The sequence below is a fragment of the Apteryx mantelli genome, chromosome 4 (assembly GCF_036417845.1).
Source record: "Apteryx mantelli isolate bAptMan1 chromosome 4, bAptMan1.hap1, whole genome shotgun sequence".
Lineage (NCBI taxonomy): Eukaryota > Metazoa > Chordata > Aves > Apterygiformes > Apterygidae > Apteryx > Apteryx mantelli.
The window spans coordinates 62,772,246-62,789,435 of NC_089981.1; the positions used below are offsets into that span (position 1 = coordinate 62,772,246).

General features: G+C 37.4%; 1 protein-coding gene across 8 annotated transcripts in view; it reads left to right on the forward strand.

Annotated features, from left to right (window-relative positions):
• MIPOL1 (mirror-image polydactyly 1) overlaps positions 1 to 17,190 on the forward strand; it is a 210,971-nt gene that overhangs the window by 176,417 nt on the left and 17,364 nt on the right. For 4 of the 8 annotated variants that reach the window (XM_067296750.1, XM_067296754.1, XM_067296749.1 and 1 more), the window contains one exon: positions 16,136 to 16,388. The exons of 2 other annotated variants lie outside the window; for them this stretch is intronic. In XM_067296750.1, the coding sequence (XP_067152851.1) occupies positions 16,136 to 16,202 (67 nt within the window). In that variant the 3' untranslated portion in view covers positions 16,203 to 16,388. Of the gene's footprint in view, positions 1 to 14,188; positions 14,278 to 16,135; positions 16,389 to 17,190 lie in introns of those variants that run through there. 2 more of the 8 variants (XR_010884184.1, XM_067296751.1) reach the window with 2 other exon arrangements.

Below are 17,190 nucleotides of genomic sequence, written 5' to 3' on the forward strand. Positions count from 1 at the left end.
TGTGAATTAATTAGTGCTTCTGCCAGCAAGAGCTGGAAGAAGCAAGATATTTTAAAACTGTCCTTCCTGCTGGAACCTCTGGGACTGAGGAGTGGCTACTGATGTCAGTGAGATCAGAGGAGGTTACAGTGTAATACCGAATCAATATTAGCCAATTAGCAGTAAAGGTTGAGGCCATTTTCAATGTATTTTTTCCAGGAACAATAGCCTTGAAGCTGGGAGAAATTTTAATGCAATTTCTCTATTGAAGGTTTTTGCTTTGTCTTTCAATCATCTGATGATTCTAGCTCAGTAAAGTTTAGCTCTGTGTATGTGAGCGCTGTCATGCTTGCACACTCACATAGCTTGTGTGTGCAAGTTTGTAGCAGAGGGTATACATATAGAATTTCTATGTAAACCTCTAAAAGCAAATACAGAGCCACAAAATAGTAGTGCAATGCTAAAATATACATGTATGAAAATAAGCACAAATGTGGTAAATATACTGCTTGTACACTTTGCCAACTTAGTTCTTATTATGAACAAAGAAAATATAAAAGTGATGTAAAATAGAAATTCTTACTTGTTTTATCCTTAACTGTTTATTGAAGAGATCTTTTTTTTAGGTTTTGGATTTGTTTGTTTTGAAGAGGAAGTCAGGGAAGTTGTAGATGTGGATAAAATATTTCAGTCAGTGAAATACAAGAGGAATTATAAGCTATCTTGTGGATAAGTAGATAATTTTATCAAAGGAAGTTATTGTCTCTCAAAAAGAAATATTACCTTTAATAGCAGTTGTTTGCTTTACCTTTTCAGGTTTTTTTTTTTTGGCAACCTAACTTTCATTGTTAGTGGAACACACCTATTTCTGAGTAGTCCTGGATTTCTCTCCAGCATTTCTGAACATGCTTTCTGTGCTTTCATAGTTGTTCACTTAGTTTCATTTCTTAATTGATGCTGTTAAATAAGTCCACCAATGAGACAGACAAAAACAAACTGTTCTTACCAGCATTTCACATGTTTGAAAAGAATACAAAAATGAAAAGAAATAAGGACAGAGCATTTATTAAATGGTTAGAATCCTTCTCTTCTTCAAGTAAAACAAATCTGCCTTCCGAGTACAGGAGTTGTGTGCACTTCACATCAATGTCCAGGACATTCTCCAGTGCCTGCTGGAGGGTCTAATCTTCCCCAGAATGATCTGAGCAGTGTAGTTCAAGAACAAGAAAGAATCTTTGAATAATCTCACCACAATGTGAGATGACCCTCCGACAGGGGACTGACCAGATACACATATGGGTTTTGGGAAGATGCTCTGATGCTCTTTTTTAACACAGCTGTGAGAAGAATGTGGCTTAGACCCAGTAGTCTTTCTGGAGTATAGCTGGCAAAGGAAACCATGAGGAGAAGAGAATTTAACACATGGGTGTAAGAGACTCCGCTTCATTGATGCGATCTGAGGGGAATGTCTAATGACTGGAAGAATCAAACTTGGCAATGAAAACACAAAGCTCTTTTCATCAATTCAAACGCAGACTCTAAAGCTGCAGATGGTTACCTCCAGCTTTGCCTATTCAGTGTGGGGTTGTATAAAATGGCACTTTGGTGAATACTAATAGATCAAAACAAAGATTTAATAACATAAAGATGTGTTTTTCATTTTTAAATGAGGATACAGGTCAGTGTCTCAGAAAAGAGTAAAATGAATATCTTTATATATAGGTTTAAAGTCCCTGGAGATTTTTAACTGCAAACATGGTATCTTTAACGTACAAATTGTATTCAGTACAGCACAGCTATGTGGGAAACAGACTAAAAGCAAGATTTCTGAATTATTATACTGACTGAACTGCTTTGTACCGTGCAATGTTGTTAACTAGTTATCCCCCCTTTAAAATCATACCTACATATATTTAGTTGAAGTATACATTGTAGCTTGTACACTTTCAGTCACTCGTTGTAAATAAGAATGGAGCTAGTTAATTAGAAATTGCAGACAGAAGCATTGACAAAAGAAATAAGTTGTACATTCACTGGGATTCAAAGCTGTTTGTTTTGGAGGAACCACCAAATGTTAGAGAACTCGGATGACTTTACTTTAAATTTTAGAGATACATTTCTGTAGTTTTCATCTTTCAAAACACTAAATGTAATTTGAGTTGTTATTTTATTAAGATATTACCTTCAGATGTTCAGACTCTGCTATTAAAACTAGACTGCTTTTTTTTTTTTTCCTTACAAAATATATTCTGGAGAATGTTAGATCAACACATTAACTGCTGGAGACCAGAAGTACAACTTTGTAGATATTAATAGTTTCACTGATTTGTGTCAGTAGATAATGTAGTAGATGTCAAAAGTGATTTTGCTTTTAATGAAAAGCATTGTGCTGTCTGTTGCTGTGAATTTCTGCAGTGGCTGAATAATTGGTAATCTTTGAATATTATATAGGGAATAATTTAATTGGTGCTGGCATTTTGAAATGGTAAGTTTGTTCTGATGTTTTGTTGAAGAATGTAAATATAGAGCTAATTTCTCAGTTACAGTAAATTGGCTTAGCTCTGTTGTGCTGACTTGCATTCATTTGTCCCAGTTAAGGATCTGACCTGTAGTTTACCGTGAAACAGATGCTGGTGTGTATATTCAAAAGACAACTGAGTGAGGGCAAAGTGCTAATAATTTTTTACTGTTATAACAAGCAATAGAAGTCAATGGGTATGAGAGTCTGTACAGAAGAAAACCGATGGGAGAGAGAAGGAGGAAATTCATGTAGCAGTCTGAGATACCAGTGAAAATTAAAATTAGTTCTGGACTTTCAGAACTGGATCAAAAATTCTTAAAGGAGATTCAACATGGAAAAAAACTGCTTGATGAGGACTGATGTGCTGGCTGCTTCATGCAATGATTAAAAGCAGATTATGAGCTCCATGGGGCCCATAAGAGATGCACAGTCTCCACAGGCGGGGTTTTATAGTGTTTAGGAAACCCATGCTAGCCAGATGGAAGATTCCCAGACACGCAAAACTACCACATACCCTAAAGAGTTCTGCAGAGTGTAGCACAGCTGATGCAAAGTTTCTTTGGCATGCAAAGCATGAATAGGAACATGAGAAAGTCTGAAACAGAAACCCTAGTATGAATCATCTCATGTCATATATGAAAATATTACCATTAACTATAGTAGCAATGACAGGCAGTGTGAAATTACTGGATTTGGGAGCAATAGGTTTGGAGATGGTCTGCTTTAGGGATTAAGTTTAATGAGGAATTAAGACTAATTAAAATGTGTGAAGGAAGTCATGTGTGATCTAACTGAAAGCAGTACATAGTACGGACAGAATTTATTTAGGTACTTAAAACTCTATAGTAAAGCCAGCGACTCTCAAAAAAATTCCCCTTAGACTGCACTAGTATGCATGGTAACATGATGAGTTATAAAGTCATGTAGAGATACCTATTTGTTGTAATAAAAGAACCGAGTAAGTCAGTAAGGTTATGTTCGACTTCAGAGGAACTCGACAAAGCTATAACCAGAAACTGATTTCACTCTATGGAGGAAATAATATATTGGACTGGAGTTCAAATCTGAGGTGAGTTGAACAAACTCAATCACTTATGGCATATTCTCTGGACTGTTCGAGGTATACAATGTTTTCTGTCACTAGGCAGATCTTGTTTCCCTTGGTATGTCTAAGGTATTATTCATGCTGTACAAAAGGAAATATATCACCTTTGCAAAACTTTAATGTATTTGTCACACTGAATTATATTATCTTAATTGAATAACACTTCACTTGCCAATTTCAATTGCATACTCCAAGTTACGGTCCAGTTAGAATTTGCAGACTGTGATAGAGGGAATGGCTGATGCTACCTCCCATTAATACCAATTACTTCTTGGCCCAAAGAAGAGAGGACTTACGTTAGCATAAATGGAAAACTTCCAATTGTAAAAATACAAAACAATCAACTTTGTCATTTTTTGCCCAGTTTCTTTGGAGACACAAATTCAGAAACATGTGCTAAACAGAGTAATGCACAAGGGTTGTGCTGAGATCCACACAAAGCAGAGTGACCTCAGCCGTGTCCTTTCAAAAGTTTCCTTGGTGTCTGTGTCCCTCCCTCCTTTTCTAAGCAATTGTTTGGAGGTGGGGGTGTTCATCCAGGATGTGACAGAATGGAGCTGAGTTTCCTCTTCTGTCTGAGGAGATCCTAATTCAGATCTCCCATGTCTCAAGGGGATGTTTTAGCTGCCCAGGTTTGGCCTGGATGCTCTCCTTTCCTTATGTTGAAGCTGTATCACACAACAGAAAATAAAGCAGGCTTCTTAAATCGGAGAGCAGTGAGTCGGCTACTTACTTCTGAGAGGTGAGATCTGATCCTTTCCTTTAGGACTTTTTCTCAGTTTTATCCAATGCCCACTAACATAAATATGGAGACAGTATTGGAAATGACATCTCCCATTTTCCAAGTGAGTGCCCTTGATCACCACCCACAGAATCACAGCTTCAGGTCTAATAACATTTCACAGCTTCAAAATGAGAAGTAGAGAAGATCCTTCTGCCTCAGAGGTCACAGACATGGGTTAAAACCAAGTTTTTCTCCACTTGGCTGAATGCTTTACCTGGCAGGCAATACAATTTTTTATACTTGTTTTAAAAAGGAAGAGTGCTAGCACCACCGTTATGTTTGTCACCTTAAAAAGAAACAAGTAGCCTCAGGTTCATTTTAGAAAAGGGCAACTTGGGGACCTCTTGGCAGCTTGGAGGAAGACACTTAAACTGAGGGGCTAAGATAAAAAACAAACACAAACAAACAGCAGCAACAAATCCTACTTGGCTAGTTTAGGAGTGCCCTTTTCTTGTGCCACTTGTTACAGATCCCATCCCAAGGAGCTGTAGTGCTCTCTGTGAGTGCTGGAGGAAGAATGCTTAGGTGTAGAACACACTCAGAGCTGTAGATCCCATTCTGAGAATTGGAGTCCTGAAAGATCTGGCAATGTTCAAAATTACTATAGCTAAGACCCTTTGTAGTACTGATGATTGTTAATTTTTTTCACTTTAAGATTGCCTTTAATAGATCAGTTCATGGTATCAGTACCAAAAGTCTCATATGCTTGTAATCTATTTTATTGCCAGAGCAGATCATGGAATATCATTTTCACAGATATTTTAGGTGTCATAAGTTATAGTGAGGCCTTTAGCATCTGACAGTTTATGATCATTGCCAGCATTATGTTCAGTGGTGTACCTAACAGAATGAAGACGGGAAATCCCAGCCAGAAGGGAAGTACAAATAAGTCTTTCGTGCATTCCTTGCACACCCAGGACATTCACTGACTTCAGGGAATTTCACATGGATGAAGAATGCAAAATTTAGCAGACAGTCTAAGTCAGATATTTGCTTTCTTTGTGTAGCTATGATTTACGTTTACTTAACCTCTGTAAATTGTGGACTGTCATGCAGCTATTGTTTTTTAAAGTATGGGTAGTTACAATATAAACACAAATATTTATCATCATTTGAATATTTATCATCTCAGTCTTTCAAGAAAATATAAGCAGTGCTGAAACTTTGTTCTGTCAAACACTAGAATGTATTCTGTGAAAGTCAAATGTTTTCAGAGTCAATATAATCACAGCATCCCAGTTTTTGACCTGTGTGTTCATTTACAGTTTGCTTATAGCTGCTTCACAGAGATGGAAGTTTGTAGATTACAACATGGTTTTATTGATTTATCAGTAGCAAAATACACTGAGCATACTCAGTAAACTGGATCAGCTAGCTCTTGGTCTTGTATAATATCAGCATGTTGTGGAATACTTCAGAACAAAATCACAATGTTGGCATAGCTAACATAAATGGTGTAAACCAGACTTGCAAAGACTAATATTTAGTAAGACCAATAACACAAACAAATTAGATTTTGGAGTTGTTTGCCCAATAGGAAGAAGCATGCTGACATAGTATTTGTGAACATATAGTTAACCATGCTATGACAAATTATTAAATAATCTTTGAAAAGCAGATTGAGCGCTCCTTGAAGAAAAACAGGAAAGCTTTTTCTGAAACTTGCTTTTTTTTTCTAAGCCAAAAAAATGAGTGTCACAGTAAATAATCATTTACTTTAATATTTTATATCCAAATAAAATAAATCCATGGCATTTACATTGCTGTTACTAAATAGTATTTGGTTTGTTTGCAAGAGTCATTTATTTGTGGTTTGGCTGAAGGAATAAAAATAAATTGCGGTTCTTTCTGTTAATACTCATACTGTTTCTCAGCATATGCAAAAGGTTGAATACTGTAAATGTATGTGCAGAAGCTCAACAAAAATCTCAGACTTGCTGAAGCTTCTGATTTACATATAAATTTCTAGAGAATTGCTGGAATAGTTCTTTATAGCATCAAATGGAAATAACTGACTAGGCCCAATCCACAAAAGCATTTAATTTTAAGCAAACTTGAAATCAGTGAAATTATTTCACTGCTTAAAATTAAGCATACCTTTACTGAAGCAGGAGCTAGTTCTCCAAGTAAAAAATTACAGTTCATGTTTCTAATCTAATACTGAGTCATTAAAGAAATGGCCAGATTTTTCATATGGCCACTAATTTTTTAAACTAAATTGTATGGAGATCTGAACTGTGTGGAACACATGAACTGTGTTTTTAGGTACAAAAGCTAACAACAGCTTTAACTGTATCATTGCCACTGTTTTATTGGCAAGTTGCTTGGCTTTCCTGTTACAGGTTTTTGCCATATGGGAGGTAGGTAAAAGGATAAAGATCTAGATACTGAGTTGTTGTATGGCATAAATCTTTAGAATGTAATTTTGTCTTTTCTATTTCTATTTTTCTGTATTTTCTCTATTTTTCTATATTTTTCTAATATTTTCTATATTCTGTGGAAGTTTTGCCCACAGAAAGTATCAGAATTTAGACTTTGAATGGAAGACACCACAGATACTGAAGATACATATTTTAAAATTTGCACTTGTTTAGCACTTTATTCTGTCTCTCATATGACGACATTTTTCTATCACCTCAATCTTTTATTTGGTAAAATAATAATATAAATCATTTTGAGGATGTAATAGTTGTGCATCTGGTAAAAGGAATATCCTGAATGGTGAACTCAACACAAAAGACATCTCACAAGTCTCCAGTTTAAAACACTGAGAAAATATTTTACTCTAAGCTTTTAAAGAATTTTATTAATTTTAGTGTAAAGCCAATGTTTTAAGTTTTTATCAGTGGAAACTAAAAAGTTTTTTTCCTACAACTTATCGTCCATGTCACTACCAAGCAGAATTGCACCAAGGCTTGAGTCTGCCAGCGTGCCTGTTGAGAAAAATTAAAGCTGTCCTCAAATTAAGCGGAAGATCCACTGTTCTTCTCCTATTTCAGCCTTGTTCAAGAATTCTCTGACCTCAGAGGAGCAGAAGGAGAGAAAAGTGACACCAAAGCTCATTCCCAGTGGACTATTGGGAACATGGAACAAAATGGGCTTAGAAGGGCAGTACAAAAGAAATTAATGTGAATTGTCTTGACAGTGTGGTGCAGGGGAGATTCAGGGACAGTGTGTATGCCTGCTAGTGGAAAAGGTTACTGAAGCTTAAAAGTGCGAAGGCTTGTTTTTATGTTAGTGGCCTTTAATGACTGATAACTTAGTAAAAAGTCTATGTAGTGTTTCAAGGAGCACTGTGCATGTGTAGAAAACACTTTGGTCTGTGGTGCTAATTCTCAATGGGTATTTAAAAAACTGATTTGTTGTGTGCAAATGAGCAGTTAGGCATATGTTCTGGTTTTGCCCCTGCATATGTGACCCCATCTCAAGATCACCATAAGAGACATGCTTAATGCTAATAACATCTATCTATATTTTTTAAACATTAAGGGAGGGAGAATGTTTCATCCATGAATATTTTCTTTGTCCGTTACTGAGGAAAGGCTCCTCTTATTTTTTCTAGAAATATTTTTCAGAAGTATAGCTATGTATGAGTCGCTCTAAATCCAGGAGAAGTCTGTGGGCAAGATATATATTAGATACCATTGGATTACACCAGAAGGGTGGAGACTTCATTTACCAGTCTAGGCCCATTATGAAGGAGTTATCACAAGTGGGAGCTTGACTAAATGCTTTTCTCTTACATCCAAACCCTTTTCTATTGTTACTTGATCTCTCTGTTACCATAGAACCCATTCTAGCTTGGGCAACATCACGTCAGTTATGCCAAGAAGGAAAGTCTACTGAAATACATCAAACCTATGTAAAAGGAATTAATTTTAATGTATAGTGGAGGGATTTCATGATGGTTTACATGAAGGAATTTTCTCTCCACAAGCTCTGAATTACTGTTGGTCACCAGGGTGAAACCACCTCAGGGAGGCAGAACATAACTGAGAGCTGTCTAGAGCCAGCAAGTCTGCATCAGATTTTGTAAAATATTTGTGGAATCAAGAAAAAAGCCAATCTTATCTTTATTGTTTATGATATCAAGAGGAGTCTGCCAAAGCTGTGCTTCGGTGGGATGCACTGAGAAACAGCCTGGGTAGTATGTTAGTATTTGAGATTTTGCAAACTCACTGTAAATAAGACTGGACTAGAACATGCACAAAAGGGGTGGGACTGGCTTGGAATAGGCAGCTGAGTTGTTCAGACCTGGCCTTACAAGGAGGACTTGTTTGAAACATGAAGAAAGGTATGATGTGGTGGTTTCAGGCTGATACTTTTGGAGTCTCTTATTGGAGAGTATTATTTCGGAGTCTCCACTCCCTACAGATCCTTAAATGTACATCAGTCTGTTCATCCTGCATCTCATCAGGAATCCTGTTTGTTCTGAGCAAGTCTGAAATACTGTTTGTTTCAGATGATGAATTTTTGACATTGTTTTTAAGTATTCCTGAAGAGGGATTTGGAACTAAACAAAATCCTCCAAAAAGTAAGTCCTGATTCCATTTCCTGAGGCACATCTCCTCAGCTGGATATAGAACAAGAGAACTGGCTAGTCGTTACTTGCTGATGTGGCACAAAGCATGGATTAAGAAGCTGAGAGCGATGGGTGCTCTATCCAGCAATTCCAGGCTCTAATTCTGCAAGCATTTATGCATATGCTTTCTTTTTTTTCTTTTTTTGTACACATGAGGAACCCAGTTCAGCTCAAGATTACTTGTACATAAAACTGAACGTGCAAAAAAGTTTGTGGGTCTTTTCCAGTCTTCTTGGTTGCTTTAGCTTCAGCAAGTTGTCTCACTTCTCTGCACGCTGTTTTGCCACATGCAAAATACCTATCATGCAACATAGACCTGATGTCTGTTTTTACATAAAGTTCTGCACTTTACATCGGGTTTTGACCATCCCTCCCTCCATGTTGTGAGTGTTCAAAGCAAAGAATATTTGTTTTTCTGAGATCTGATCTTGAGAAAAAGGTGGGAAACTGTTCAGAGACAGAATGAGCCTGCCTGTAATACACAACTCTCTAATGATACCAAACACAGTTACCAAAGGGAAGGACTGGCGTTGATTGGAAGTAATATTTTTCCCCCCTTTCAAATGAATAAATACTGTGACAAAATACTTTCTATGGTGAAGATATATTAGCTGTAAAGTAAAACTGCTAGCTTTTCTTCAAGCACATGACAGAAAGTTCTAGGAAGTATTTAGCAAGAAAATCCAACAGACCCTTCCCTTTTCATATCAGTACAAACATTGTGAAAATGCTATCACTGTAAGGAATAGGTTTAGGTGTCAAGATTTCTTCTAAAAAGGAGACTAGCTGTGGAACCAAATGACCAGAAGCAGTACTTGTCAGTGCTAGAAGTGATTCAAGCTTACAGAAGGAGTTGTAGAAAAGGTTTTTCATGCACACGAAGTAGTAAACTTTGCATAAAAGCAGCATATAAACTGTTGGACTGAAGCTAGAGTAGTTAGGTAAAATTCTGTTGTCTGATTAAATAATCTGATGGGTATCATTTGGCCTTAAATATGTCAATCTATCCTCTATTTCAATTATTGTTAATTTTTTAACTCTTTAATATCAGCAACATCATCAGATATGAATGGTCCATCCAATAGTAAGAGTCCCTGCCTGGTCTAAATGATAAACATATTGTAGATCATGTAGTGTTTTCAGGGTTTTGTTTGCTTTTTCATGAGCTCATTTATTTTAGAAAATCAGTGTATGCTGTCCTGAGAAAGCATTTTAAAACAAAGAAGCAGCAGTACCTTTCACAAGTTGGCATTAAATCCAACATAGATACAGAAGTTCTGATTTTGTATTAGTCTGTCCTGTGCAGCAGTTTACATCAAAGCAAAGCAGAGTGAAATGCTGTCAAAACAGACCAACTTTGTTTACCATTCACTTTTCCTGCTGCTAGTGATGGCACAAGGTGAATAGTAATGGTGAGCTAGCTCATAATCTTCCAAACAGAAGGTAGAAAGCAAACAATTTGACAAGATTAGTTATTGTGGACCACAGATAAAGGCTTAATATTTTAGCCAAGGCCTGTGTAAGCCAGGTTTATTTTGAAATATGTCTGCTGTCAGGAGCCCAACTGGCTGTATTTACTTCTAAGTTTAATCATATACAGAATTACTCCTTTGGGTTGAGAAGATGCTAAAAGGGATTTAATAGGAATGCTTGTTTTGTGACAGTGTTTTTCTGAGGGAGAATGGCTTGCCCTGCCAAATTGAAGGCCTGTAAGTTTAATGGAACATACTTTCTGGAGTGACATTACAAACACTGTTGGGCAGGCAGGAACTGGCGGCAGTGCCTGGAGTAATTAGATTCAACACTGTGGTGTACCACGATTTAGAGCTAGCTGACGCTGCTGAATCAGTGTCTAAGACTCATGTGTAAAGACTAGAAAGGACCATTAATATCATTCCCTCCAGCCACCTGTCTAACACAGGGCATAGAATTTTGCTTAGCAATTCCTGCATCAGGTTCAAAACCATTGCTGAGCTCCAGTGTGGCATTAAGAAAGACACCCAGTCTCAAACACACAAGATACAGAGGGAAGTTTGTTAGGCAGAGCAGAGGCAGCCTGATGCATCTAAATCATATCTAGTCTTTACCAGAAAGATGATTATGAAGGAATTGTTACAGGCTTGTATATGACCCATTAAATGCAGCCAGGCAATGTTTTTTAGCAAGTGGATCAAAAATTATTTTTGTTGAAAAGGTAGGTTTTTCACTTGGCAAAAATAAAACCTGAATTTAGGAATAAGAATAAAGATTCAGTGAGCAACACAGAAGAGGGAGAATGCCTCTGTAGCACGGTAGATAGGCTGCTCACCTGCCAGGTCATACCCTCACATTCCAGGCTTCAGTCCAGTGAATATTTAAGGATTTTATTCAATGCAGAGCAGCTTCAACAATTGAGACTGAAAACAACCCACCCCAGAACCTAGTATTTATAAAGTGCTGCTACCTTAAGAGGGAAACAGCTGGACTCCAATTCCCTTGTACATGTAAAAGAATTAAACTAGTTTCTTCCAGTCTTTTGAGTAAATGGTTCTGTCCAAATGACTGGTTTCTGGATGAGAATAGTACTGGTATCACAGCAACCTCTCTTCTCTGTGTCATTTGTTTCCTTGACTTTTACTGAAAATGCCTGAAAAAAAAATATTCCATTTTTGATATATCCAAGAGGAAAACTGAAGGAAAAGAAAGGAAAAGGAAATAAATTGTTTTTTATTATGAGATGAAATTAAGTGAATTTGTGTGACCACTCACTAAACAGTCAGTTATTCGCTGAGCCCTATTGCTAAGCTGCTTGTAATGCTTTTGTCCAATGCATTTTATTTACCTAGTGTATTTTAAAATGCTTGGTTTCTAAAGGGAATTAGTGTTAGCAAAACACATTCCACAAGAAGCCAGAAATCATGCAAGTAAGGCCATCTTCATAGCCTAAGCCTAATCTAATCTGCTAGAAAGATAACCAAGGGTTATAGTTTAGGTTTATAAACCCTTATATAGCATTTCAAAATCCAGGAGGGTTTTGTTTTTATAACTCCTCCATCTGCAGGTAGAAGCTATTGTTTTGGTCTAGTCTCTGTGTTGCCTTGTAGATTAGGACACAGGCTACTTGAAGGATGCTTTTTTTTTTACCATTGGGTATGCATTTTGGCTATTTCTGGGGCATGATGTCCTGGAAGATCAATCTGTGATAACTCTATCATATTCAAAACTTGTGGTTAAAGGCCGCTGCTCTAGTTTAGAGTGAGCTCCTTTGGCCAGAGATGATACGGTGTGGGAGGATGTACTGATCTACTTGGATTTAAGCAGTAGTAGAGCTTTTGCTGAGCCCAGCCTCCAGATTAAAGCTACATTTCTTCAGCAAAATTCCTGAAGGAGAGCAAGCCAAAAATGCACATGGGCATTCTGCACTAGAGACAGTGATTGGACCGGTAGGTAACACTTCTGCAATTATACAGCTGGCTTTTGGGCTCCCAGAACAAACTTTTCTGTCGGTATGAGTTTTAAGTCTGTTTTATAAGAATGACTGTAAAACCAAAATGATTTATACTCAAAGAAGACAATAGTCTCTGAAGATTTCTAGCTCTCCTTCAGTCTGTGGTAGTCTAAAAAGCGTTGGTGAAGGGAAATCTATAAAGCTACTGAAAATCAAAGCAGGAAGTCAAGCTGTTCAGGAACTGTGTAAGAGCACTCCATATAACAACATATGCTCTCTATAAGCATTTTACCAGATGTATACATAGGTAAGAGAATACAGTCTTAAATAACTGGAAGAAGAGATGACCAGAATTTGTCTTGCTTCATGAGATACAAATTCAATGAGCGTCCATACTTACATCTTGGGAGAGGATAGCGTCATATTACACATTTAATTTATACTAGGAGGAGTGTTTCCTTCACCAGACCCTTTCTTTCAGTGTAAGAGCCACCATAGCAAAAAGACAAATGTTGCTGGCTAAATTCGTGTCTTAGGACACAGTAGTCAGTGCTGCTTTCAGTTAAATAAAATATGGTGGCGTTACACTGGTGGATCATGACAGCACAAAGTAATAAAAGTTGCTTTCTTCGAGTCAGTGTCTTCTATATTTTGAATAAAATTCTGCGAAAGCTGAGAGCTTTAGGGTAATTCCCAGCACCTCTTATTCTGCTGTTTAGTCTGTAGGTTACTTTTGATCTTGAGGTATAGTTTACCATGTGCTAAAATGCTCAGCTTCCGAAAGGAGCTGCTGCAGTAACCCACCAGACTTGATACAAAGATTAATCAATAAGGGGTGATTCTGTCATCCTCATCCCTTGCAGGTAGTACCTCGTTTACACAAGCAGCCTTATTAGCTGTCTTTTATTACTCAAAAGGAAAAATGGTGCTTGTTGTGAGTCAGAATGGAAGAGTTGGACCCTTGGTGAACAAAGAGTCTGGGATTATCGTTCCCAAAAGCCCCCTGAGGCCTGTATCAAGAGTTATTAACCACTGGTTCAGCCCGTAGCATTATTCTGTAGGCTTAAGTGGAATTTCAGTGGTATATTGGGTCTTGTGTCTGTGTAGGGGTGAATTTTGCCCTCTGTTGTTTTATCTTATAAATAGCTGTTGCAGTTTCTCTTTTACATTGTTGTTTAGATCTCTTTCAAAGGTACGGTTTCGTAATCCCCTGCTGCTTTTTTTTCTTTTTTCTAATAATAAATAAATTTGCAAATCCACACATAACTGAAACAAAGGGCAAATAAGCTCTGCACAGTTCATACTTGGTGCTGGATACCTAATTTTGATGATTTCAGTCATCATTCATTTGAAAAGCAGAAGCTATGATTGTTAAGCCTTGTTATTTTCAATGAGGCCCGACAGTTTCAAGGTTAAACAGAAGACAGCTACTTTCATCCCAGTAATATTTCTCTTCAAACATGGGCAGCTCTTCACCAGCTTATCTGCTCTGGTGTGCAGTGTCATTGGTTGGTCACAGAGTGGTGCACATCTAAGCGTATTGCAGGACAGCCTGTAAGCAGTGACCCTCGAACCCACGTCTCCCTTAAAGACACCTCAGCTGTTGAAGTTATTTTTCCCCTGCATGTATAAGCCATGCAGCATTTCTTTGTAACTGAACTGCAATTTAAATAAGCTGTAATCTCAGATTTTACTATTTTTCTGCTGTCTCTCAGAAAATAGAATTTGCAGTTCAAACCTTCTGTTTGTCCAGGCTATTTGACATGTGTCTCCCATCCTTTATGTTTCAGAGCAGAGGGATTTGCTCCTGAAGCACATTAGGGAAGATGCTACTGAGAGAGAGACCTTCAGTGATGCTTAAAGTGGTTGAGAAAGCTGGAGTGATGCTTCTGAACATCCAAGGGTCAAAGGCCCTCACTGCTGTTACAAGTGAGGGCTGATCTGTCATTGCTTTCTAAAATGTTGCACATGGACTAAGAACTGATTTAACACGTAAACTTCTCAATAACAGGGTCTGAGGAAAATATGGCCTATCAGTTACTATAAGTTATAATATTTAGAATCCAGAAAACATTGATTTAGCCAACGTAGAAAAGCTGTCAGGAGTAAATAAGCTGCAAAAGCCCTGACTTGATACTTGTGTAGAATGACTGAAGTAAGTTATAACTGTCTGGTTGCTGCCTCCATAAAGACAAACAAGTGCAGTAGATGTATTTTGGAAAAACAGAAAAAAATATTAATGACTGATTAAAAAGGAAAAGAAAATTGGAGGGAGAGGAGTAATGTTTTACCTGTGCTTGGAAAGTGAAACTGACAGTCATTAAAAGTCAATTCTTTAGTGTCCCTGTGCAATGACTAGAACCAGCTGAACTTTCCATGTACATTTCCTGGTGTGTGATAGGTGGCTTTAGGGTGGTGAATTCTTTATCTACTTTCAAAAATTATGTCACCTGGTGAGTACAATAAAAGGTGTAGCTTCATGATGCTTGGTGGTTCCTGGAAAATTAGAGTGTTTCAATACATACAGTGTACATTAGTCACTTGTGGCAATAAATCCAAGATGTGTTAACTAGTTTTCCTGCACTGAAGTTATTAATGCATCCATTAGATCAAATGCAGTTAACAGCTTTGATAAAGCTGTATTATTTTATTTCCTATCTGCATTCCTCATGTTGTAAAATATTTTTTAAAAATCTGTCTTTTCAGATCAGAACAAGTGGTGAACTTTGCAGTAGTGAATACAGCTATTTGAACTTGCAACTCTTCTTAACTATTGTGAAAGTCGTGTACCTAATATGCTGGGTATGGCCCTGAAAGTGTTCTGCTACCCTCAGTGTCTAGTTTTATACAATTATTTTGGGGGGTGGGCGAGCTTTCATTGAAGAATTTCTTCAATTTTTCTAAAATATAGATAAATATAGATAAATTGAAGAAATAGCTTGAATACATGATTACTGGAGTGCTTAAGATAAATGTGTGCAAATGGAAAACCCTGGGCAAATTTAGCACTTCGAGTTTGCCTACGTACTTTGACAAAAGAAAGAACAAATTAAGCCAGTGAGATGCTGGACATGTTTATATCCTGTGCATTAAAACTAAGAGAGTATTAGGCATCTTTCTGTCCTACTTATTTAGACAGTAAATTATTTTTTAATTGTGTCGACATAACAGTCATGCAGGCCACCTTCAAAATACCTTCATATGCATCTTTGGAAATTTGGTTTGTCATGCATTTTGAAAAAGCTTTTGACATGGATTTTAGCCATAAATTTATAAATTGGACGATGAAAGTATCTTGCAGTGTTGAATAATAAGCAGGGTATTTTCTAAGGAATAACAACAAGTGTTACATTTTACAGGAGCCGTAGACCACTCAAGTTCATAAATATTGTAGAATGTACTGCTTACACAAAAAGGTATGTGTGCAACAAGATTGCTGCTTAGGGTTTTTTGTTAATTCCTTATGAGGACCTCAGATACTGTATGTACTACAAAAAAGAAAAGGTGAGTTGATAGACATCACTGACTGCAAAGGGGTTGGGTTGTAGGTTAAAAAGTTTTCTGCAAGTTGTCTGCATTTTCTCTTAATGTCTGTCTTTTACAGTAACTGCTTTGTTTCTTAGCATGGCCACCACCAGGACAGCTTGGTTCGGTGCAAACACTGTCTCTTTCAGCCAGAACATTCCTAACGTTAGCTTCTTTATTTTCTCCTCTCCCTCTCCCCTGCCCCCTCTCAGGTTGGAAAGACTGGTGGATGTTCTGAGGAAGAAGGTTGGAGCAGGGACCATTAGGACCGTGATCTGATTGAAAGCTCTAGTCTAAGGAAGCATTCACATCTGGTGACCAGGCTGCTTCATTCAGCGCTGTGTAAACACTAAAGCCTTAACTTAGCAAACAGTTGTTAGAAGTGGGACACTCCAGCGACATTCCAAGCTGAGATAAAATCAAATTATAAATGTTTAACTACTTTGCTGCTGAGTTCTGTGATTTGTCGAAATATTTCACTGCAAACATATATTTGTTTTTAAGCAGATGCATTGTGGCACTAGGTACTGTGAAAAATGACGTAGATGCTTATTTTAACAGTGTTACTAGACTGTAGTCTGCTGCAAGACACAGCCTGATCATGTTTTCAAATACTGCCTGCTTCAGATGCAAAATCCTGCAAAGCAGTTTCCAAATTTAAATCTCTTGTGTTATTTCTGAAACTGCAAACAGTCCAGTATTTGTATGTTAAATATATTATTTGATAAAGTAGGTTCACATTCAAAAAATATCTCTGGTTAGTATCTTGGAATTTTTTTTCCCTTTACTCATAGCCCATTCAATTGTGGCTAGTAACTGCAGCTATGTCTGGAGGAACTGGTTCATATATTGCTGTGTGTAAGCTTTGTAACATTGTACGGTATCTCAGACAGTGGGGAATTTTCTGGATTGCTGTTGATCACTCCTCTGTTCTTTCCTATGAGAGGAAATCTCTCAGATATTCAGGATCCACCTTATAGAATCAAAACTCACATCTTCAGTGTAAAATGGGTGTCTCACCCCTTTGCTACAAGAGTTTTTGCCTGTTTCTTCTAAGCGGAAATTAGTGCTCTGTTATGTAGGAGCAGCATCCAGGTTGAGTCTGAGCCCAGACTGCCAACTGTCTACTTTGCTTACTCCTCAAGTGCCCTCAGAGTGAATGCTTAAGGCTGAAGAATAGAAGGCAACAGGAAGGTGGGAAAATAGAAGGGTGAGGAGAAAAATTTCAGGTACACATACGTTCTAGACCTTACAGACACAGCAGAGT